The 24783-nt window shown below is 40.3% G+C and overlaps 2 protein-coding genes across 13 annotated transcripts in view; both read right to left on the reverse strand.

The window, feature by feature from the left end:
* Positions 1–263, reverse strand: part of LOC124857370 (inter-alpha-trypsin inhibitor heavy chain H3-like) — a 31214-nt gene extending 30951 nt beyond the window's left edge. For both annotated transcript variants that reach the window (XM_047348596.1, XM_047348598.1), the window contains exon 1: positions 174–263. In XM_047348596.1, the coding sequence (XP_047204552.1) occupies positions 174–242 (69 nt within the window). In that variant the 5' untranslated portion in view covers positions 243–263. The remainder of the gene's footprint in view (positions 1–173) is intronic.
* A 5685-nt stretch (positions 264–5948) lies between these two features.
* The window catches only part of wnk2 (WNK lysine deficient protein kinase 2), a 41347-nt gene continuing 22512 nt past the window's right edge, over positions 5949–24783 (reverse strand). For 6 of the 11 annotated variants that reach the window (XM_047347181.1, XM_047347180.1, XM_047347179.1 and 3 more), the window contains 15 exons: positions 24650–24766; positions 24407–24571; positions 24266–24308; positions 24002–24157; positions 21845–22716; positions 21634–21691; positions 21456–21520; positions 19879–20125; positions 19536–19794; positions 18057–18289; positions 17753–17983; positions 17514–17612; positions 15134–15178; positions 14719–15029; positions 5949–13017 (listed from right to left, as the gene is read on the reverse strand). In XM_047347181.1, coding sequence (XP_047203137.1) covers positions 12727–13017; positions 14719–15029; positions 15134–15178; positions 17514–17612; positions 17753–17983; positions 18057–18289; positions 19536–19794; positions 19879–20125; positions 21456–21520; positions 21634–21691; positions 21845–22716; positions 24002–24157; positions 24266–24308; positions 24407–24571; positions 24650–24766 — 3192 coding nt within the window. In that variant the 3' untranslated portion in view covers positions 5949–12726. The remainder of the gene's footprint in view (positions 13018–14718; positions 15030–15133; positions 15179–17513; positions 17613–17752; positions 17984–18056; positions 18290–19535; positions 19795–19878; positions 20126–21455; positions 21521–21633; positions 21692–21844; positions 22717–24001; positions 24158–24265; positions 24309–24406; positions 24572–24649; positions 24767–24783) is intronic. The other 5 variants (XM_047347172.1, XM_047347171.1, XM_047347173.1 and 2 more) reach the window with 5 other exon arrangements.

Consider the following 24783-nt stretch of genomic DNA (forward strand, 5'->3'; position numbering starts at 1 on the left):
AAACCTGACTTTCTTTGTTTATTTCATACAAAGTTCACTCTGTTGCAATTGTCAGAAAGTCACTGAAACTGAAAAAGTCAATCCTCCAACAGCTGCTAAATGATGTACCGACAAAATTTAAATATTCCATATTTAAATGTTGGCTCTCTGTTCTTTATGATGTTAGACTATACCGTTGTTTGTTGTCCAGTAGCAAAAGCCAGCAGGAGCCCTAAAAGGAGTTTCACCACAGCTCTTTCCATTCTGCCTTGTAGTACCGCCAAAGTGAGTCTGATGTTTACTTGTAAATTTTTTTAAAGCAAGCTCTCATGTTCTTAAACTCCTCCTTTACCAGCCTACTCATTCTTTACACAGAAGGCTGTCCTTGACCCAGAACATTTACCAGAACTCTGCTGTGTGGATAACCTTTACTGCTTACATGGAATGTCTAGAATATAGTCTGTGACCTTAATTTCATTAACCTGAAAGAGTGGGAGGATTTTCAAAAGACAGAATAAAATAAACAAAAACGTTTTCTTCGTAAAACAATTGCAGCTGTGGGCCTATTTATCTTTGACAATTTCTGACAAGCCTGGCGGCCTAATCTCACACTGGAAATATTTGAGTAGGGGGGGATCACAGAAAATCTCTAGCACCACCGGCAGCACTTGACCCTTTCCTGTAATGCTTCAGAAGAGGCTCTCTCTCATGTCCAGCCCCATGGACTTATGCTTTCTTCTCTTCAGATCATCCCACACGTTTTCTTTAGGATTGGGTCGGTAGGCTGAGATTGTCATGGAAGAAGGGAGAATTGAAACACTCCTGTGTTGATTTGACTTGATGTTTTGGAACCCTAAACTGACAACGGGTAGTCATTGGGCCTTTCAGCGGGAAAGGCCCAGTGACTACCCGTTGTCAGTTTATTTAAAATATCCTAATTTTACAAAGAATGCATCACAACCAACACTCTTAAAATGCTTCCAGAGCCTTTGAAAGATAAATAGGCCCACACCATCACAAATCCACCACCACGTTTTTTACATATTCTTCTGCAGTGTTTGCAACCAGAAATCTGACCAAAGCAAAATTATTCCCGATTGTCATAGAGACTTGGTGACCCCAAGATGTCACTCTTTGGTTTAAGCTTTAAGGTTTTTTCCCCCTTTAATTTACAATATTTAGTAGAATATTCTGTTCCAAGTGCCATGTATTCACACTTTGTATATTTATAATATGTTTAGTGAGTTGGATAAACTCTAACTCCCCTTATGGTACATTTGTAGTGGCTGAGATGCCTAAACTCAGAGTGGTTGAAAGATGTTTTAATTATAAAGAAAAAGAAATGTGGGTTAATTGTTACCAATAGGGTTATCACGATTTTCAGCAATAGTAACACGTTTTTCTTAAACCTTGCAGTCTTACTTTAGGCTTTATAAATCGGTCTGAAAATCAATAGTCAGAATAAGTTCATCATTAGAATCCTCATGACAGAAACCAACAACGTCACCCTTCTCACCCCCATGGAATAAATAGACTCAGTTTGTCTGATATTAATTTGCTGAAACCACAACAGGTGGGCTTTTGGAAACAAATTACATAAGGCCTTTTGCACATCTCTATTTTGAAATCCAAATGTCTTTGTTCAGAGATGTATGAGCCAGACATAACAAACACATGCAATAGACAGAGAAAGGAGGTGTTTCTAATTTATGGCTCATTGACTTTGTAATGGATATGCCCTTTTGTATTCTTATCAGGCTGATCATACTTTCCATCTGGGAATATTATAACTCTACAATAATTCACCTTCAAGCTGTGATATGATGCTCTCCTGTGTGGCGTGTCTCAGACTGTCCCTACCAAACAACCTCAACCTCAACATGTTGGTCAGTTCTGATGTGGATCATGATCTTCTTAAAGCCCCCATTTGTTATTGAATCCAGCTCACCATTCATATACAGCTCTGAAATCAGAGAAGCAAAAGAAAATTAAACAACACAAAAACATCAAGGCATAAATAAGCTATTTTAAACAAATGAGAAAAGAAATAAGCCTTTGTCAACAGTTGGTGAGAAAAAGAAGCAATACTGACCTCTGCTGGGATGGTGAAGGAGTTTGAGAATGGCAGCCTCGTTGATATGAAAGCCTAGTGGAGGAGACAGACTTTCAGTTTTCAAGAGAAATCTGTGGAAAACAGTATTGGAAATAGAGAAACACTCTGTGCTAGACAATAGAGGGAAATATATCATGAAAAGAAAATAAAGGCCACTACTGCTGCAAAAAACAATAATGGAAATAAAATGTAATGCATATTGTAAAACAACATTTTGTACAAATTGTTAGCCTTGCATTTGAAGATCCGGTTGCCTAATAACTCTCCACTTTAAGTTGAACAATGTGTCTGAGTTTCAATTTTGTTTTATATTGTGAAAAAAAAAAAATGTAATTATTTCCATTTTTCTGACGCAATGAATACTAAAGCACATAAATAACTGTGTAACTCTCCATTCATGAAGGAATATTCATACTGATGACTTGAGACCTCACTTGAATCAATATATAATCATATAATCTCCCTAGCTAATTCTTGGTCTGTCCAAAGTCCAGGGATGCAACAGGAGGCATCGTAATCAGATGTTTTTCAATTCATGGGACTCCTTTTAATTCAAGATCTATCTCCATGACTGGGTCATCCCCGAGTCTATGCTGTTTAGCCCCAACAACCTCCAAAAGAAACTAATTTCCTTCTTTTGGCCTTGAGCCACATCTCACAACCATAGGTAAGGGTAACAACATGGATGGAATGGTAGATACAAAGTCTACACTTTCAACACTGCTCTTTTTTCACCTCTACAGCCCAGTGCAGATGCTTCATTGAAGCTGAGAAGGCCCCACTCCATCTTTACATCTTACACAGTGTCATATCAGCAGAAGAAAGCACAACACAGAGATTCTTCTCTTCTTGAACCAAAGATTTAAACCCAATTTAAAGGGAAAACATTTGTTTTTTAATTTGAGAACCATGGCTTCATATTTGGGGGAGCTCACTTTTACCCTAACAACTTCACAGTCAAACTGTCCAGTTTAAAAACATCAACCAGGCTACATAATTGAGATAATCTTCTAGGGTGTTATCTTGTATTCTCTTCATTCTTCTTCTCAATCTATTCTCCTTCTCTCCCCTTTTCCTTTTTGCTCAACCTCTCACTCACTCTTTCTTGCTTCTTTTTTCTCTTTTCGTTTCCCAAAGCAGTTTCTAAAAAACGTTTGTTTTTTTAATAAATATCAAGCAGAGCATTATAGCATTAGCCATAATGCTCCACTTGTGAAAGTACATCTGCTGGGCTTCTTCTTGGGACTCAGACAACAATTGAGTGCTACTCTGCCAAACAGGACACGGTAATTAAAAAAAATATATATGGTCAGAGCTTCTTTTCCAAAAGCCTGGGGGTAGACTTTATCTGGAAGGCTGAGCAGCATTGTTCCCTGTTTTAGATATATCCTCAGTACTGGTCCTCAGTTCTGAGTTTCAACAAATAATCTTTAGGGTTGAGCCCTGCTTTCCTTGACACTATGTCAAGAAACAGTTTAACCAAACTTGATATCTACCATAAAATGTTTCTTCATGGCTTAATTCAATTTCTCCTTTGCCTGATTATAACCTATTGCAACAGCATACGCTGCAGGCCTTTCAGTCACTATCTACTTGTCAGGTATATCAAAAGCTTTGGACTCCAAAAACTTTACCCAGAATGGAGAATCTGAATATTTGAATCCCATTTCCCCAACTTCTTCAGGGATGTGTGAAAAACTCCTCATCTTTGGTTTAAGTGCTAAATAATTTTATGAACTGCCTTGTGTTCAAACATGTTTTTGTTGAAGAAGCGTATCATCTAAATACACCTAAAGGGGTTAAGCATTCTGTACTGGTCTTTGTTACAAAAGCTAGTAAAGTAAGTATTAAAACTTTCCCTCTTACAGTACTTTTTTTAACTGCAACCATGCTGAGCATGAATATAAAATTGGCTTTGTCTTATTTGCATTGCTCAGCCTTGTGCATCAGGTTCCCTCCAGTCATTGAGATGACACCTAAATGCCAGTTTGTTACAGCAGCAGAAATTGGCATTTCAAAGAAGTTGTCTTGCTGTTATTACAAATACCCACTGATTTTATTACTTGTCAGCCAATGCTTAAATTTCACAATTGCTATGAATGACAATTAACCAAACAAAGAGTGAAGAGCTTTATTTTCCAAATCGCAAACAAATTACAAGGATTTACTTTGACCTCACAAGAAGTTAGAGTCACTCACACATGCATACACAGTTTATGCCCAAAGAAAAAAAAAACTAAAATATCTCTTAGGTTGCAGTTGTATGTTTTTCTTGCATTTAGTGTGTTACAAATGGGTTTTACCAGAAAATAAATTTACGGTAAAATATTGAGCATCTCGTTCGTTCGTCGTCTTCCGCTTATCCAGGACCGGGTCGCGGGGGCAGCAGACTCAGCAGAGACGCCCAGACGTCCCTCTCTCCAGACACCTCCTCCAGTTCCTCCAGGGGGAGCCCAAGGCGTTCCCAGGCCAGCCGAGAGACATAGTCCCTCCAGCGTGTCCTGGTCCGTCCCCTGGGCCTCCTCCCGGTGGGACGTGCCTGGAACACCTCCCGAGGAAGGCGTCCAGGAGGCATCCGGTATAGATGCCCGAGCCACCTCAACTGGCTCCTCTCGATGTGGAGGAGCAGCGGCTCTACTCCGAGCTCCTCCCGGATGGCCGAGCTCCTCACCCTATCTCTAAGGGAGTGCCCGGCCACCCTACGGAGGAAGCTCATTTCAGCCGCTTGTATCCGTGATCTCGTTCTTTCGGTCATGACCCAAAGTTCATGGCCATAGGTGAGGGTAGGAACGTAGACCGACCAGTAAATTGAGAGCTTTGCTTTTCGGCTCAGCTCTCTCTTCACCACAATGGACCGGCACAGCGCCCCCATTACTGTGGCAGCTGCACCGATCCGTCTGTCGATCTCCCGCTCCATTCTTCCCTCACTCGTGAACAAGACCCCGAGATACTTAAACTCCTCCACTTGAGGCAGGAACTCCCCTCCAACCTGAAGAGGACAAGCCACCCTTTTCCGGTCGAGTACCATGGCCTCGGACTTGGAGGAGCTGATACTCATCCCAGCCGCTTCACACTCGGCTGCGAACCGCCACAGCGCATGCTGTAGGTCTTGGCTAGAGGGGGCCAGCAGGACCACGTCATCCGCAAAAAGAAGAGACGAAATCCACTGGTCCCCAAACCAGACCCCCTCCGGCTCTTGGCTGCGTCTAGAAATCCTGTCCATAAAAGTTATGAACAGGACCGGCGACAAAGGGCAGCCCTGCCGGAGTCCAACATGCACTGGGAACAGGTCCGACTTAGTGCCGGCAATGCGGACCAAACTCCTGCTCCGCTCGTACAGGGACCGGATGGCCCCTAATAAAGGGCCCCCGATTCCATACTCCTGGAGCACCCCCCACAGGGCATCACGAGGGACACAGTCGAATGCCTTCTCCAGGTCCACAAAACATATTGAGCATCTATTCAAGTAATTGTTATTTATATATTTATTCTGTTTTCTTGCTGTTGTCAGACTGTACCTTGTTTAGTAGTGCAGCAGCCAAAACCAGCAGAGGCCCAAAGAGATTAAGAAACCCATTGGCTCTCTTTGGGATGCCTTAGAGCAGATACGAGCCAAAGAAGCTAAAAAGGTTTTTTAAGCTCCAGAAAAGTCTGTATTTATGGATTGTTTTGAGTGTACTCACATGCATCCATGAAAAAAAAACACACTCCCACATACTAACCCACTCCCTGCACGAAAAAAGCAGAAGTATAGCGTAGCTACGCCGAAAATATACCCTTTACTGTTGACACTGAATGCCCAGCTTTTACACTGTGTCACAATTTTGTCACATCAATGAATACAGGAAGTATTTTGTACTGTCAAGAGAAAATTTATTGTTGACTTCTTCAAGTATATACAGCATTTGTTATAGAGTACTAATTTGACAAGGTTGGCAGGGTGTTGGGATAAGTGGTGACACAGCAGGCAAAAGCAATAACACACCTAGTATTAAATGCAAGCATTAAACAAATTAAAGACACAAGGCTCAGTGTAAAGCACAACAGAAAGACTGCATAGGAGATCCTTCCACCCCACCAACAAAGAAAAACAACATTCAAGAATCTCTGCTTTGGAAACCAAAACCTAAAAAATACTGTTATACTAATTTTTTTATGGGGGTAAAACCCCATTGATAAACAAAAGATTACCATTGAACATATATGGTGTCTGTCTAGAGTCTCTGTTTAATCAATCTAAGAAACTAATTAGTTTTAGGAATTAATTGATTTATATCCACACCAAACCGATAAGGAAACCTTTAAATTACTAAATTTACTCCAACGGGCATGTTGCCACTTTGAGTCTAAGAGTGCATTGAATTGTTTTTGCAGTTACTAAATATTTTTGTGCCAATTGTTAGCCCTAAAAGACAAAAAACCTCAGACAGGAAAAAATATTCTTGAGGCCATAATGAAACTGGAGGACTGAAATTATGAGCACAGGCCCAAAGAATAACTAGAAACCAATAAACATTATGTTAAATATTATTACAATTTACATGTTCAACCAGTTGTGACTTTGACATAATAGTCTTTACATTCTTCTATTCTGTGGTTGTATTACCAGCATTTAAAACAAAATAATCTAATCATAAAATAGACATGCAATAATCTCTCCAAAACCAAGAAGGCAACAGTATGTAAAGCTACAGATTGCATGAGAAGAGGTATATGATAATGTTGATGGTTTTTACTTGTGTATTAGGTCCCTCTGTCCTTGTTGTAATGCGGCTTTAAAACCAACAACTTACAGTAGGTCACCACATCATCCAGCACCAATTTAGTATATTTGTGAATTAAAGCGGGCTGTGGAGGTGTAGGAGCTCAAAGTTAAAGGTTAAGGGATTTCAGCTCGGTATACAGTATCTCTCAAAAGTGAGTACACCCCTTACATTTTTGTAAATATTTTATTATATCTTTTAATGGAACACCACTGAAGATATAGCACTTTGATGCAATGTAGTCTGTGTACAGCTTGTATAACAGTGTGAATGTGCTGTCCTCTCAAAATAACTCAACACACAGCCATTAATGTCTAAACCACTGGCAACAAAAGTGAGTACACCTCCAAGTAAAAATGTCCAAATTGTCCCCAATAAGCCATTTTCCCTCATTGGTGTCATTTGTTGGTTAGAGTTACAAGGTCTGCGGTTTGAACAGGGTGGGGTCGTGTTAAATTTGGTGTTATCACTCTCACACTCTCATGATGGTCGCTGAATGTTCAACATGACACCTCATGGCAAAGAACGCTCTGAAGATCTAAAAAAAAAGAATGGCTGCTCTACATAAATATGGCCTAGAAAACACCCTGAAGCTGAACTGCAGCACTATGGCCAAGACCATTCATCAGTTTAACACGACAGGTTCCACTCAGAACAGGCCTCACCATGGTCCAACAAAAAAGTTGAGTGCACATGCTCAATGTCATTTCCAGATGTTGTCTTTTGAAAATAGATGTATGGGTGCTGCCAGCATTGCTCTAGATGTTGAAAGGGTCAACCTGTCAGTGTTCAGACCAGATGCAGCACACTGCATTAAATGGTCAGGGCTGCTATCCCAGAAGGAAGCCTCTTCTAAAGATGATGCACAAGAAAGCCCAGAAACAGTTTGCTGAAGACAAGCAGACTAAGGACATGGAATACTGCACCCATGTCCTGTGATCTGATGACAAGATAAATTTGTTTGTTCAAATTGTGTCAAGCAGGAATGGCGGAAACCAGGTGAGGAGTACAAAGAAAAGTCTTTGTTGCTTACAGTCAAGCATGGTGGTGGGAGTATCATGGTTCAGGGCTGCATGAGTGCTGCTGGATGTAGGGAGCTAAAGTTCATTGAGGGAACCATGAATGCTAACATGTACTATGGCATACTGAAGCAGAGCATGATACCTTCCCGTCGGAAACTGGGCCATAGGGCAGTATTCTGGCATGGTAATGACCACAAATACACCTTCAAGACAACCAATGACTTGGTAAAGAAACTGAGGGTGAAGATGCTGGACTGGCAAAGCCTGTCTCGAGACCCTAAACCCTACTGAGCATCTGTTTGGCATCCTCAAAGAGGTGGAGGAGCACAATGTCTCTAACATCCACCAGCTCCGTGATGACGTCTTGGAGGACTGAAGAAGGATTCCAGTGGCAACCTGTGAAGCTTCAGTGAACTCCATGCCCAACAGAATTAAGGTTGTACTAGAAAAATAATGTTGGCCACACAAAAATATTGCTACTTTAGGCAGAATTTGGACTTCACTTAGGGGTGTACTTATTTTTGTTGCCAGTGATTTAGACATTAATGGCTATGTATTGAATCATTTTGAGGGGACAGCAAATTTACACTGTTATACAAGCTGTACACTGAATACATTCCATCAAAGTGGTATATCTTCAGTGGTGTCCCATGAAAATACAAAATTAAATATTTACGTAATTGTGAGGGGTGTAATCGCTTTTTTAAGATACTGTTGTTGGAATAACATTAACACACAACAGTACTTGACTCAGTTTTTGTTTGAGAGACTGGGGGTCACATTGGGTGAAAGGACTGCACTACTCTACTTGCATGTCTGGAAATTAAGAAAAGTCAACGCAAACCCAAGTGGTCTTAGTGGTAACCATGTTCCACCAGGTTGGAGAAAAACAATTTCCTACTGTGGGTAAAATAAGTATTGAACACATTAATGTTTTTTTCAGTAAATATATTTTGAATAGTCCTGCTGATATGAAACACTGAAAGCAGATGTCAGCAACAACACAAGTAATCAAAGAAATGGACAATCAGTTGCAATGGCAAATATGCACACTGCACAAGACTCCACTAAAGAAGAAAAAGTATGTTGAAGCTTGCCTAAACTTTTCTGCAGAAGACTTGGAAAAGCCAACAGTAAAAAACTGGAAAAATATAGTCTAGTCAGATGAGGCCAAAGCTGGACTTTTCAGATATCAATCAATATTCAGGCTGTTTGAAGGACAACATCCCAAAAGAGAAGTTAACAAGTGTGAATTTTATGGTGAGAGCTGTCTTACAGCATATGGTACTGGCAGACTTCATATCATTTAAAAAAAGAATGAATGGACAAATGTACCGGGACATTCTTTATAAAAATTTGAAGATAAAACAAATGTGGATTTACAATAAAGACTATAGAACCAAAGACACAGCTAAGGAAAATTTTAACTAATTGCAATGACAGTAAGTGAAACTGCTAGAACAGCCAAGTCAATCACCTGAACTGCATCCAATTGAAAATCTATGGAAAGAACTGAAAATTAGAGTACATAAATAGTACCTGGAGAACCTTCAAGATTTGGAGGTAGTTTGTGTGGAACAATGGCCACAAATTATACCTGAGCAATGCATGTGACTTTTTTCACCATGCAGGAGACATCTTGAAGTTCACATTACCTTAGAAAGGTTTTTCCACAAAATATTTAATACATTTCTGTAAGTGTGTTTAATACTTATTCCCTATTTAATTTCATGTTTTTACCCATAGCTTAATTTCCTAACTAATCTGCTTAGATTTTTTATGTGTGGGTTACTTGGGTTGTTACCAACATCTGGTGTGAATTTCGTGCCATTATAAATATTACCAGTGTATTTACTGAGGAAAACGTTGATGTGTTCAATACTTATTTTACTCTATAGTGTTTATGATTCAAATGTAAGAAAGAGACTGAGCAAAAATAGCACCCATGCTCCCATGGATGCTACAAGGTAAAAACTGGGGCTAACCAAAAAGAACATAAAGACCCATCTCACATTTATCAAAACATTAAGCATTACAAAAAAGAACATCACACCTACAGTCAAATATGGTAATGGTAATGTAATGGTCACATGCTTTAGGCCTTTTATGACTTGCTGTAATTGAAAGAACCATGAATTCTGCTCTCTCCCTGAAGAAGAATTTTTGGCCATCTGTGCTTAAGCTCAAGCACACCAGCTAGTCCATCTGTGGCTATGGATACAGCCTAAAAAAGAATAAATGGTTTTAGAGTGGCCTAGTAAAAGTCCTGACCTGAATCACATGGAGATGCTAGGGCATAACCTTAAACAGGGTGTTTTTGCTCAAACCCCCCAAATGTGGCTTAATTAAAACAATTCTGCAAAAAAGAGTGGGTCAAAACCCCTCCGCAGCAATGGAAAAGATTTAGTGCCAGTTAGAGAGAAAATTTGATGGTAGTTGTTGCTGCGTGTGTGGAACAAGCAATTATTTTGTATAGGGCAATAACTTTTTCATATGAGGACAAGTTGGTTTGGATAGTTTTTTTTATTATATGGAATCACCATTTCAAAACTGCATTTTAAATTTTATCTGGTTATCATCACTGCTAAGGTGACAATAGTAGGTTTGAGAAGAAAACCCTGTGCCATCTGATGACTACTGGGAAGATTAAGGAGAACAAGGTTTAGGAAGTTGTAGAAGCAAACGCTTAAAACAGTAGTTTTGTGAAGCCATGTTTTTCATGGGAAGCTGCTTAACTAAGAGTGTTTGAAGTTGATATTGAAAGCTTCTGACCTAAGTTTGGTATGTACATTGATATTTTCCTCAATTCGACTGATAAGCATTCTGTAAATAACCTCAGGCTTGTGACATTATTGGGACTAATCTGTTTCTTGGGCTGAGGTTGCTGAGTCAGTTTAACATTTCTGGTAGATTTGCACAGTTGTTTAACAAGTTGTCCCTGTCTTCGTTGGTAAGTTTGTCCAAACGTTAATATGAGAGTTTGGAATGGCCAAAGTGGCTGGTGGACACTATAAAAGGTCTTTCTCTCTCTGGGTTACTTGAGTATGCATCTAATCATTGCTCAAACAGTTTTGATGTTTCATGTGTCCTAAGTAGTGTATTGTTCAAGATGCTTCTTAATCAGGGTTCCAGGTCTTTTGCTATGGGCCTTTCAATCTCTGTATTTAATAGTGGGAGTTTAATTTGCATTGTTCTCAGAAGAGACTAAGGCAGTTCTGATGGGTGCAGAACTCAACCAACAATAACCATTGACATGTGTTCAGAACCTTTATGAACTAACTTTTATCAGGCCCTGCTATTCTCAGTTCTTTTCTTTTCCTTCTTTGCCCTCTACCTGCTCTAGTAACCTAACCTTAATCCACACCCGATCCTTAAACGCAAACTACACAAATTTCTTGTTCATTTATAAATTGTTTACTATACTTGGCACAGTAAAGAACTTGGATAAGTTTTCCTTTGCACATGCACCAATCTGAAATAACATCATGCATGAACCAGAAAGGGTTTTAGACTGTAGGTCCCTAGACTGGCGTTGGAGAAATGCAGCTATAAACTATTGAAATTCTGAGGTGAAACAAAATAGATTTCTATTTTGCCTGATTTTATAGCAATTTAGATTTTTTTGCTGATGATGTGAAAAGTCTAAAAAAGCAGAAACCCTAACAAGTCTAACAAACTAGGACCCTGTGATTTGATACCATGGTGTCATTTGGTCAGGGTTTCTTGAGACTGCGAGTTGCTTCATTAATTGAAGGAGATGTGGTAGTGACCCACTGAATAAGATCCAAAATACAAGCCACCAAAATGAATGTTGGCAATGTCAGGGAAGGACCTTTGTTTACTGCTCTTCTACACTGAACTGGAACCAGTAGGGGTGGTTTGGACATTGAGAACATTGCTTTCTAGAACCTGCAAAACAGAAATGTTTCTGACATGTCACTCCAGTGTTCATCTTCAATGCCCAGTGAATGCTGGGGTGTCCTGATGAGAGAGCTGAAGGAGGGTCGGAAATGTTTGGAGATATCTGCCCAGATTACTCCCATTGCAACCTTAACACATACCAATGGATTAAGTCTGGTTTCTATTTTAAATCTAAATGCTTTTCTTCAATAAACTGAAACTGCAGTTCAAGGCACTCTCACAGGTGTTTTTCCACCTGAGGATAAACTTCAAGCTCATTCAAATCTCTTAAGGATATCGCAAGTGCTTGTGCTGGAAGTGTTTCACTGGTGAAGAATGAAACGTGTCTATATTCTGAGCTGAGAAAGCAGAGTAAAGCAACAGGCCCTAGTGACCAGTAGGTCAAGTTTTCACAGTGATGGCAAAATGATTGCTAATAAGGTGCCGCATTGAAATCCACAGCTGCAGCACCAAACTATGGATCATCCTTTGTTAACTGTACAAACACATAGGCTTTGTACACACAAACCAAAATTCAAATATACATGTGGCAGCTTATAAATATAAATATAGTGGGGTGAAATGAGCAACACAATAAAAATTTTTTAAGTACAAAATGAATGAACATTACATTGTGTACATTCTGTGAGCAATAATGTACATAAACAAACACTGACAGATGTCTGCACTTCGAGGCTGATCTGGCTAATTTTCATCCTCCTAACATTAAACTGCATTTAAATAATATTAGTTATATTATGAAAATGAAGCTTGTTGACTGAAATGAAACAAATAACATAAAACTCAAGAGTGAAGATGGATATATACATATTGTTAAACACATGCATGTTAAATATATACACTGTATGCACATAATATTGAGACTACAGCGGCTGTAATATAAGTTAAGTTTTTGGTAACAGAGTTGGAAGACACAATGCTACCCAGATTAGAGAGTTTTTGCCTCGGGGTCACTCAGCTGATGAGATGAGGTTGAAACAAGACTGGAGTGGGTGGAGGGCTCAGCAGGAAAGGCAAAGACCCCAGTAGAAACTGGAAAGTAAAACCCAGGCCACTGATTGAAGGAAAGAGGGGAGGGCAAGGCTGTAAATGCAGCAGGAGAGTGTAGCTGATAAGTGTGAAAGTGTCTTGTGGAGGTGCTGGCCATCACTGCAGGTCCAGGGCTGTCAGGCCATAATAGAGTGCAAGCCTCTGGACCAGGTGGCGTCCACGGTGATGCCTGAAACAGTAAAAAAAAAAAGTAATAAAGACAACAAAAAATCTGTGTGGTAATTTTAGGTGGGTGTAATTTTGTAAATACAGGTCCTTCTCAAAATATTAGCATATTGTGATAAAGTTCATTATTTTCCATAATGTCATGATGAAAATTTAACATTCATATATTTTAGATTCATTGCACAATAACTGAAATATTTCAGGTCTTTTATTGTCTTAATACGGATGATTTTGGCATACAACTCATAAAAACCCAAAATTCCTATCTCACAAAATTAGCATATTTCATCCGACCAATAAAAGAAAAGTGTTTTTAATACAAAAAACGTCAACCTTCAAATAATCATGTACAGTTATGCACTCAATACTTGGTCGGGAATCCTTTTGCAGAAATGACTGCTTCAATGCGGCGTGGCATGGAGGCAATCAACCTGTGGCACTGCTGAGGTCTTATGGAGGCCCAGGATGCTTCGATAGCGGCCTTTAGCTCATCCAGAGTGTTGGGTCTTGAGTCTCTCAACGTTCTCTTCACAATATCCCACAGATTCTCTATGGGGTTCAGATCAGGAGAGTTGGCAGGCCAATTGAGCACAGTGATACCATGGTCAGTAAACCATTTACCAGTGGTTTTGGCACTGTGAGCAGGTGCCAGGTCGTGATGAAAAATGAAATCTTCATCTCCATAAAGCTTTTCAGCAGATGGAAGCATGAAGTGCTCCAAAATCTCCTGATAGCTAGCTGCATTGACCCTGCCCTTGATAAAACACAGTGGACCAACACCAGCAGCTGACACGGCACCCCAGACCATCACTGACTGTGGGTACTTGACACTGGACTTCTGGCATTTTGGCATTTCCTTCTCCCCAGTCTTCCTCCAGACTCTGGCACCTTGATTTCCGAATGACATGCAGAATTTGCTTTCATCCGAAAAAAGTACTTTGGACCACTGAGCAACAGTCCAGTGCTGCTTCTCTGTAGCCCAGGTCTGGGGAATGCGGCACCTGTAGCCCATTTCCTGCACACGCCTGTGCACGGTGGCTCTGGATGTTTCTACTCCAGACTCAGTCCACTGCTTCCGCAGGTCCCCCAAGGTCTGGAATCGGCCCTTCTCCACAATCTTCCTCAGGGTCCGGTCACCTCTTCTCGTTGTGCAGCGTTTTCTGCCACACTTTTTCCTTCCCACAGACTTCCCACTGAGGTGCCTTGATACAGCACTCTGGGAACAGCCTATTTGTTCAGAAATTTCTTTTTGTGTCTTACCCTCTTGCTTGAGGGTGTCAATAGTGGCCTTCTGGACAGCAGTCAGGTCGGCAGTCTTACCCATGATTGGGGTTTTGAGTGATGAACCAGGCTGGGAGTTTTAAAGGCCTCAGGAATCTTTTGCAGGTGTTTAGAGTTAACTCGTTGATTCAGATGATTAGGTTCATAGCTCGTTTAGAGACCCTTTTAATGATATGCTAATTTTGTGAGATAGGAATTTTGGGTTTTCATGAGCTGTATGCCAAAATCATCCGTATTAAGACAATAAAAGACCTGAAATATTTCAGTTAGTGTGCAATGAATCTAAAATATATGAATGTTAAATTTTCATCATGACATTATGGAAAATAATGAACTTTATCACAATATGCTAATTGTTTGAGAAGGACCTGTATTTGTTGCATCCAAATTATTTAATTCTTTTTTGAAAGATCACAAAACCCACATTTAAAGCCTGAGGCAGCTGTTCAAGTGTTTGAGGCACAACCTGAGGGCACAGCTGCTGTCCACGGATATTCAGGGAGTCGGTACGTGGCCGGTGCGTCACAATCAGAACCTCCTGGGCCCAGTCATCCATCAGACCTTGTAGGTCTTCAGGTAGGTTGTTTTCGTAGTGATTCATAGATGTACTTGTTTTGTTATTGCTGTTGTTGGCCTGAGCTTGGGCCAGGCCAACAACAGGCTGTTGGGGAGGAGGTGTAACACTATGCATTTGCTGTGACTGATTGAAAGCTCCAGATGCTGAAGCCCCAGATCCTAACAAAACAGAAATATAGAAATAATAGTCAGTAGGATGACTTGATTGATAAATGCAATCCGATTTTGTTTAATGTAGCGTAAGAGGTTGTAATTTTACATACTGCTGCCTCGCTCTTTACCAAGACACAGCCTTTTAAGTGTTGACCCTGCAAAATAGAAAATGTTTCAGACAAACTGAGGGCCAGTCAGCAAACAGTGATTTTAAAGAACAAATGCAGTGAAAAATAACGCTTCTATATGAAGAAAATAAATTAATATAATGGTACACAAGCAACCGATCAAACATGACAATTGATGAAGACATGCAAGTGACAACCATGTCAAAATGCATTTCTAAAACATAGGCAGAACACAGATAGGACACAGCAGAGCCAGGCAAAAATATGAAAAAAATTTTAATTTAACTGCATGTTATGCACAGAACTAATTAAATGCATTGGATGTTGCATAAATCACAAAACAGAATACATTACAATGTAAACAATAGAGTGTTTACAGTTCCTTGCAAAAGTATTCCTACCCCTTAACGATTGTTAGATTAGTTTTTCTTTACATTCTCAAACCTTATTTTAATTTATTAGAGTTTTCATGTAACAGACCAAAACCAAAAAAGGCATAAATGTAGATGGAAAATCTGTTTCAAATCTTTTTACAAATTTAAATCTGAAAAGTGTATTAGTCCCCATGAATCAGTATGTTTTAGAACCATATTTTGATACAAATACAACTGCAAGTCATCTGGAGTATCTCTCTATCAGCTCTGCAAGCTAGGGAATAAAAGCTTTGCCCCTTCAAATTTGCAAAGTAGCTCAAGCTCAGTCAGATTGGATTGAAAGCATTAATATTTTAAATAGAATTAGTTCGGAAATTGGACAAGTGATGTTAGGTCAACATGAACACTCTATTGAATCTATTTAAATTAATTTGGTGATAACAAAATCATAAGCAACATTAGCACTTCATTGCCAGAGTTAAGTATCATCACAGAGGATGAAAACACAAGAGAGCCAAGAGCTTAGTTCCTTTGTGATCCTCCAGATACCCAACACCCAATATAAACATACAAGTATCTAAATAATCTCTCATCTAAATCATCCAGTCATAGCTCCAGCTGTATGTTTTAGGGTCGCTATCCGCGTGGAAGGTAAAGAACTGCTTAAATCTCGAGACTTGGGCCGTGTCTCACAGGTTTTTATCCATAAATCGTCCATGTATATAGCTTCATTTATCTATCAACTCTGACCAGCTTCCTTGGCCCTACTAAAGTAGACCTACAGCATGATGCTGCCACCAGCATATTTCATTACAGAAATTGTGTTTTTAAGGTAATGTGCAGTGTTAGGTTCTTACCATAAATTGTGATATGCACTTTGGCCAAAAAGTTTGATTTGGGTCTTAGCTTTCAAGAGATCCTCCTTCTTTTACATGAGCACAGAAGCATATAGGGACATAAAGGGGACACATCAAACTGCAAATGTGATTTCTTATGGATTTCTTGTAGCCACCTTTCCATATTGGTGCTGTAGGTTTTCCCACCTGAGCTACTGATCTGTGCAGCTTTTCCAAAATTACCATGGGCCTCTTGGTTGCTGGGACATTGAAAGATGCATCTGTAATTGTGTCATCTAAAATTGCTCTTTCCTTCACAGGGGATAGAACAGTGCTCTCTGAGGTGTTCAAAGCTTGTGATGCTGTTTATTAACCTAAAGCTGTATCAAACTTCTCCACAACTCTATCCCAGACCTGTCTGGTGTGTTTCTTGATCTTTGTGATGTTATTTATTCAGTAAATTACACACAGACACACTATGTTATAGGTGACTTCTGTAGGCATTTGGTGGCTCTGTATTTTGTTTGGGGTTATCAGAGATCAGGGGGCTGAATACAAATGCACACCCCAAATTTCTGATTTTAATTTGAAACCCATCCATGTCCTTCCAGTTCATAATGACACACTACTTTGTATTGGTCTATCACGTTAATCTTAATAACACAAACAAGTCAGTTGTGACAAAAGACAATGTGAAAAGGTTTAAGGTGTATGAATACTTTTAAAAATGACTGTATCAGTTCACTTTGAAATGTTCATCAACACTTATTACAGCCGAACCAAACTTTGATTATCCAAACCTTAAATGTCAGAAAAACAACAACTGTCCCAAAATGAGTGACAATAACTGATAATTAGCTCACTGTATAAAACAATGGACGTGATCACAAATACGTTTTGTACATTTATTAACAACATTTACAACAAGTTTTTGAAAGAATCCAAAAAATTCTTCTGACGGGTTTGAATAAACAAAATATGTCTGTGGAGGAAGATTGGTAGTAGGAATGCAGGTACAAAATGTAAAGCAAACATAAATCATACACAGTTGCAGGATAGTTTTGCAAGAAAATCAGTGGAATAAAGGTAAATAAATAGAAAGTAATGCAAAATCAAACAGTGAAGCTATGCAGGAAGAAAGGAGATACAAACAGATAGACAAAGACACAGGCCCACTGAGAAATCTAGCTCGTGGTTTGCTACTGGATTTATAGGTCACTCTCTCAGATGGTTGAGGATAATTAGACCAGCCTGTTGAGGAACATAATGAAGGGAAGAAGATGACAGGATAGCATAAGTCCTAAAATGCTTATCACTTAATTAAAATGGCCCAAAGCTATTTCTTTATTTATACTATCAAAATTTTTTTGCTACACTGTTTTGAACGCTACCTTGTCCAGGTTGAGCATGTGTGCCAGCGACATCTCCATGCAGTCCAGCGTAAATGTTGTCAGAGGACAGAGAACCTTTCAGGGAACAGGGCTGCTGAGTCTGTACCGGCTCTGAAGCTGAGCTGGGTAAGTGGCTGGTACATGACCGTGGCCTGCCGTGGGTGGGGAAAGATGTTCTCCCTGGAGAGCCGTTTAAACTCACTGCTGGCTCACTTGGAGCTGGAGTGGCACCTGGAAACAGCCAAAAGAGTAACAATTAATCTTAAAAATTTTACAGTAATTTAAGTTGGAAAAAGTAACTCACCAGATTTAGTGGAGTCACTGCTTTTGGTTTTGACATGCCTAAATTGTTGAACCAGAGGGCTGAGAAGTTTCCCCGGCTTCAGTCGGTGTTTGTTGGACCTTTTCCTGCGACTTGTATGCGGCGCAACATGTAAGAGGCCGAGGCCAGGAGGAGGAATCTTACCAAGTCTACGATAGAGCAGCTCCACCTCTCCACGCTGATGCGCTTGCAGCTCTGAGATCTCCCTCAGATGCCTGAATGGATGGAGGCAGGTATTAAGTAATCACAATCTGAATGAAAAAGCATGATGTTACAAAACTGCAGTGGCTTGCAAGCGTATCCAGACCCCCTTAATTTTGCTGGGATGTTATGACGTAGAGCAACAGAAAACATTGAATAATTGTGAAGTTGAAGAAAAATGATGCAAGCTTTAAAAAAAAACTATTTAACCTCATTTACTCTTGTACCCTTAAATAAAACCCAGCACATTCAGAACTCTCCTATTAGTTAATAAAGTTCAATTTATTTTAGCTGCAGAGATCCACATGGCAGGTGGGATAATCTGTCGGGAGGAAAGCTGTTAGCCGGTTGCTCCACAAATCTGGTGTCTGGAGAAGAGTGACAAGACTGTTGACTTGTTGAAAGAAAGACACAAAAGCTATGCAAGGGACATATCAAACATGGGAAAGAAGGTGCCCAGAGAACACCATCCCCACACTGAAACACGGAGGTGGCCGCATCAACTTTGCTAAATACAAAGCAAACCTAACAGAAAACCTGGTAAAGGCTGCAAAAGACTATCGAAAGGACAGATATTAGTCTCAGCCTCTACAAATTTGCCCTCCATGAAAGTGTGGAAAAACAAAAAACATTTCTGAAGGTCATAAGAAGTCTCATTTGCAGAAGCCATGTAGGTAACAGCAAACATGTAGAAAAAGTTGTTCCAGTGGAATCACTGTGTGTCAGAAACTAACACTGGACATCAACCTGAACACACATCTGCATCTTCAAACATAGTAGTGGCAGCATCATGCTTTTTTTGGGGGTGGCAGGTGGGTTCTTCATCATGGACGGGGAAGCTGGTCAGAGTTGATAGGAAGATAGATGGAGCTAAACACAGAGCAATCCTGAAAGAAAACTTGTCGGAGGCTTTAAAAGACTTCCTTCCAGTCAGACTTACAATAGAACGGTTTAGATCAAAGAATTTTCATGTTTTAGTGTGGCCCAGTTAAAGTCCAGAACTAAATCCAACTGAGAACCTGTGAGGCTTGAAAGCTGATGTTGACAGACACTCTCCATCCAGTCTGAGCTTGAGCTATTTTGCAAAAAGTATTGGGCAATTTCAAATATCATGTATAGTTGTTGTTACACTTCACAATTATTCACTACTTTGTGTTGGTCTATTATATAAAATCCCCATACGATACAAAGTTTGTGGTTGCACCACAAAGTTCAGCATTTTTGCAAGGCATTGCACACAGGGAAGAAAGAAAATCGTACTTCTCCCTGAGTCTCTGTAGTTCCCTCTTTATATCTGAGTCCTCCATCTCTGAGTCATTGTCGCTGCTGGCATAGGCTGAGCCAGGTACACCTCCATGTCTGCTCGGTGAGTCAGAGCTCTGCACACTGCTGCTGCGGCCAGTGCGACGGAGAAAGGCCACTGCCCTTTTCATGAGGTCACTACCTCTGCGCTCAGAGCGAGAGTGCTGGGAAGGAGTGGCAGGAGCCAGCTTGGCAGGGCTGCTCTCCGCCCCTGAGTCTGCAGAAAGGAAGGGAGCATGGACTGTGACATCCACAGGGACAGAGTTTGAGGTCTGAATGTGAGCCAGGGACCTGCTCTTACCCATGGGTGGTGGAGTGCCTAGGTAGAAATCAGGCGGGGCAGAGTAGCGGCTGCAACGCGTCCTCTGAGTAATGTCATCTTCTGTGCTCACTACGGAGAATCGTCCGATGGTGGTGGAGGTAGCCAAGGCTTCCGTCTGAACCTGGTCCCCGCTGTATTCGCCAGGGTGAGCGGGGGAGGCTGCGCTGCTCCAGCTTCTCTGCTTCACATCTCTTCTGTTTGCCACTTCAGGAGGAACAGAGATGATCTGGCAAAACAAAGAAGGGAGATTCATAAAACATTCTGAAGCGTCTGTAACATCAAACTCTACATTAAAAGAAAAGTAGGTCATTTAGTTTTGGCTGAGTCAGGGGATAAATCTGATATTATCAATTCTGATATCTTTTTGTCTTTAAAAACTTACAAATAGATTGATCATTTTTAAATGAATACATGAATATGTTTGGAGAGAATGGAAAATGTATCACTTTTGTCAATTTGTTCACAGGGACTTTCATTACATACATTTTTGGTTACACAAAGATACAGACACAAATGCATTGATACGTTATTTTATTTAGTTCAAAAAGTTTCACAGCTATTCATTTGATATTTATCACCTTTATAGCTACATTTTGTGGAAATCTGAACACTTTGAAAGCTTTGACTTGGTCTCCTGCCTATAACATGGCTACAGAATAGAAATTACATATTTCTCATATATTATGACCATTTTTACAAAAGCAATAGCAAAAGTAAACAGTACATGTGTGAGCATGGGAACCTGAACAATGGAGCAAACTTATGCTTTTTTGCACCATTTCTTGACCCAAGAAAATCTGATCTGCTAAAGAAAACTTTGTATTGAAAGTATTGTAAGTATTGCATCAAGAGGAAGGATGTGGGTTTTAGAAATGTGAGCAGTATGTGACAGATGTCATGCTCCAAGTTGTAAGTTGTTTAATTAGGTTAATTAACTCAGCAAATAACTGAGACAGCAAATACTGGTAAAAGAAAAGATATTCACAAAGGTTTAAACTTTATATGTGCTGATCTAAAAGAGAGCCTTTAGACCTGCAAACTACCATGGCATGGCATGTAGTAGTGTGTGGATTATAGGTTCACATCCGAGTGAAATGGTTGCTCCCCCATTTCATCACGTAATCAGGATCCTGTAAGTGTGCCAAAAAGAACTATGGGAAATAACTGGTGTTTAACTAATATAAATCGCTTCACAATAAATGTATATGCTAACAGTGTGCATTTAAACACTGTATTATAAATGTATTCTATGGACTTTCTCTTCAAAAAGAATTACTTTAAAATGTGCTTGGAAAATAAGGGATAAACAGTATGTTGAGAAAATATACTGCAGGAGAAAGTCTGAAATATAATCATCCTAAAACATTCATAGCTGTGTATTAAGATCGAGATTTTAAGTATTGTGTGAACTCTAAAACATCACATTTTAATCCAACAATAATGTATTTTACACAAAGATTAAATATGCGTGTATAAATTATGAAACCTTTGCAATAATAACCACTAACAAAGAAAATACTGACATTGAAATACACTAAAACAGAAACCTTTAATACCTTAAATCGACCTCGCGTTCCAGTGCAGGACACAGAGTGAGGAACCTGTCGTCTTGACAAAGAAGCTGTAGGAAAGTTAACAAAACACTGAGTACAACAAACTAACATGTTAAATTTTGTAAAAAAATGGACAATCTCAGAATTTGGTTCAAGTTATAGACAGATTAGTTGTACGTACCGCAAACAGCTGAGTCACTCAGCGTGCTCAGGCTGTCCATTCTCTCAGGAATTTGAGGCTGACGAAGGAGATTAAAATGAAACGCGAGGAGAATAAAACAAGAAAGAGTCAAACTAGAAACCATTTAACATTTTTGTAACATTTAACAAAATCCGTAACAAAAATGTTTCTACACCTATGTAAAAAACAAAGGGTCTTTCATTGTACTTACGAGCTGTTCTCCTCCCCTGTAGCGCGTCTCCCCTATTGGCCCCGGGGTGCTGTTTCCAGACCCTCCAGTGGCGCTGTCCGGGCCAGGAGGAAACTGGATGTACTCTGTCCCCGATCCTGGTGTCTCTGCAACACTGCCTGATGGATACATGGGAGCATATTCCTGGTAGAGCAGGTTCCTCAGTTTTTCATCCAGCGTTTTAATGGTGCTATCAACAAAACCTCCACGACCGACCCGTCCTTCGCCATCAGACTCGCTAGGTCCAGCGGCATGTTGGGATGGCGCCGGGCTCTGGGGCAGCGAGGACACTTTGGAGCCTCCCACAGCAGAAAAAGGCTGGTGGAGAACCACAGGCTGCTGTGGCAGCTCGCTGCGTGCAGCAGGAGCGTAGGAGGCAGACGGTGGCTCTTTGGTGGCACCAAGCTCCTGGAGGGGTAGAGGCGTCAGAGGTGACCTGCCCAGTGGAGGGTTCACATCCAAAGATAGGGGCATGATGAGAGGACAGCAGGGCACTTCATCAGAAATAGACACTGAATGGGCCAAATCAAGGATCTTCTGAGCTGCATGGGTAGGGGAAAGAGATCCAGGAGGAGATCCCTGTGAATCCTCCACTGGGTATGAAGTGTGAGGTAATGATGGGGGAAACGTTTGAGCTCTGTCTGGGTTGGCAGCAAGCAAGCTGGGCTGCAGGGAACTGCCTGCAGGCTCCACCGAAGACACTGATTGAAGAGTAGGGGGTGCAGACACAGGAGGAGACAGGGTTGCCAAAAGGAGGGGGTCAGTGTTGGATGTTATTGGAGGACTGTAGAAACCATAAACCTCATGAGTGAACCCTCCACTTCCACCAGACATTGTAGAGGATGACCCCTCTTCTAGAAAAAATAACAAAAAAAAGTTTGAAATAATTTAGAAAAACACAGGTAGTTTTTTTTTTTTTTAACAATGATCGGGAAACGTTTTCTTTTGTTTTTTTTTGACTCTTTTAATGACAAGCTATTGACCACCGTTTTATTCTATAGATATGACAGTTTCTTTCTGTAATAGTGTTAACATGTTTCCTTTCACACATTTATGGCTTCTTTGGTTTTCTCCTTGAATTTAGAGCCAATCCTTGTTTGAGTCGAGTCTAAACCTGTAAAACAATCCGTCCTAAATGTGGCAATGCGCATGCGCATAATACGTCACAGGTCGCTTACCTGAAAGCCCTCTTATCGAGGTGTCTTACCTGTGGAAGTTTAATTTCGTGAAAGGTTACGGTTGGACCTATTTAATTTATTTTGTCTTGTTTTCTTAAAGTTTTTGTGTTACTTCCTGTTTTAAGTTTACATGACAGTGAGCTTATAGCCTATTTGTAAATGAGTTTAGTTTGACGTCTGTAATATTGTTATTATTATGTAAACCACGTCCATTGTTTGGCGTCAACCATGTGAATCACGACGAACACGGTCTATTTTGTGCTCATAATTATCCTTCATTTCTATTTTTTGAGTATTGATTATTCTGTATTTGTCGCTTTACCTTTCAGGTGCAGTGTGACCTGTGCGGTCGGTGGGCACATTTTGACTGTGCCAGATATAGACTGTCACACAACTTGTTTATGTACAAAGTGCTTGCAGCAATAACCTGCATTTGTAGATCAATTTATTTAATTTGCAGTATCAGTGTGTCTGATAAAGTTTTATTCTTTCATTCTTCTTCAAGTTAGATAGTCTGATGAAGGAATTTAGTTCATCTACACACGCATATTAAACAGGAAGGATATTCTAGTTGTTTTAGAAAGGTTTTCGTCATTAAGATAAATTGTTCCAATGCTACACATAACTGCTAAACTGCCGCTTCATTTCTGTCACTTGACGAATGTTTTCCGATGATTATATTTAACATCAACACTAAACGTTATGGTTTTTGCCATGTAAACATGACAGAAGCAGCTTTTGAAGGGTAGCGCCGACAGATAGATATAGCTATCTAGATGTGCTACGGTTGGAAAATCTGATGAGGCAGCAGATGGAAGCACAGGGGAAGCCAAATAATGTAAAATAATTTTCTACATGTACATTAATCCTCAAAGGATTTCATTCTGGTGCCACTAGGGAGTGCTATTGTACCATGTGGTTACCAGACTTCATGCTGACTTTGCCATGCAGAAACAGTCACCTCTGGAGGGCCTTGCAGTGGTGCTGTCAGCAGGCTGGGTGTTGGCTGAGCTCCCAGGTGACTGGGTTGCTGTCCCATCAGATGGAGTGTCCTGAACGCAGGGAGGTGTCTCCTCCACCGGGCAGATGATGAACCATCTCTTTCCTGTGTGAAGAACTGCAGTCCAAAGAAGAAAAGGACCAGAAATGCTCACACACATCTGTGTGAATAGAAAAGGAATACAATGTGGATTTGAATGTGACTTTTAAGAACATGTGATGCTACCATTCTGCTGATATACAGGCTGCGGCGCCCCTGGCTGCTGACCCTACAAAAAGATTTACAGAGGTTAGTTTTGCTTGTTAAACTTCCATTTCAACATACACCCGTGTATTTGTGCAAATATGTAACAAATACTTTTCCTACCTCTCCTACCTCCGACATCTGGCCCTGCAGAGGACTACAGCTCAACATTGTGTCTTTTTCATCCCCCATGTCTTCATGCAGCATGTCTTCTGCTTTGTCCATAATATCCTTCAGCTGATCAATGAAGATCTCCTTCTCTAGCGGAAGGATAAAGCCATTCTCCACCTACGGGCATTTGGTTTTAAATATTTTATAGCCTGACAAACAGCTAGAAAACATTAAATTCAAATGAACTAAACTGACCATGTAGGTAGCGATTTCCTCAGGAGCATCTCCATCCAGGTCAAACTTAAATGTTACCATTTTGTGGTTGTGAGTCTCCAGCTGACATTCAACCATTTTATCACCAGTGTTGCAGACCTTGAAGGAGAACAATT

Source organism: Girardinichthys multiradiatus, chromosome 20 (assembly GCF_021462225.1).
Source record: "Girardinichthys multiradiatus isolate DD_20200921_A chromosome 20, DD_fGirMul_XY1, whole genome shotgun sequence".
Lineage (NCBI taxonomy): Eukaryota > Metazoa > Chordata > Actinopteri > Cyprinodontiformes > Goodeidae > Girardinichthys > Girardinichthys multiradiatus.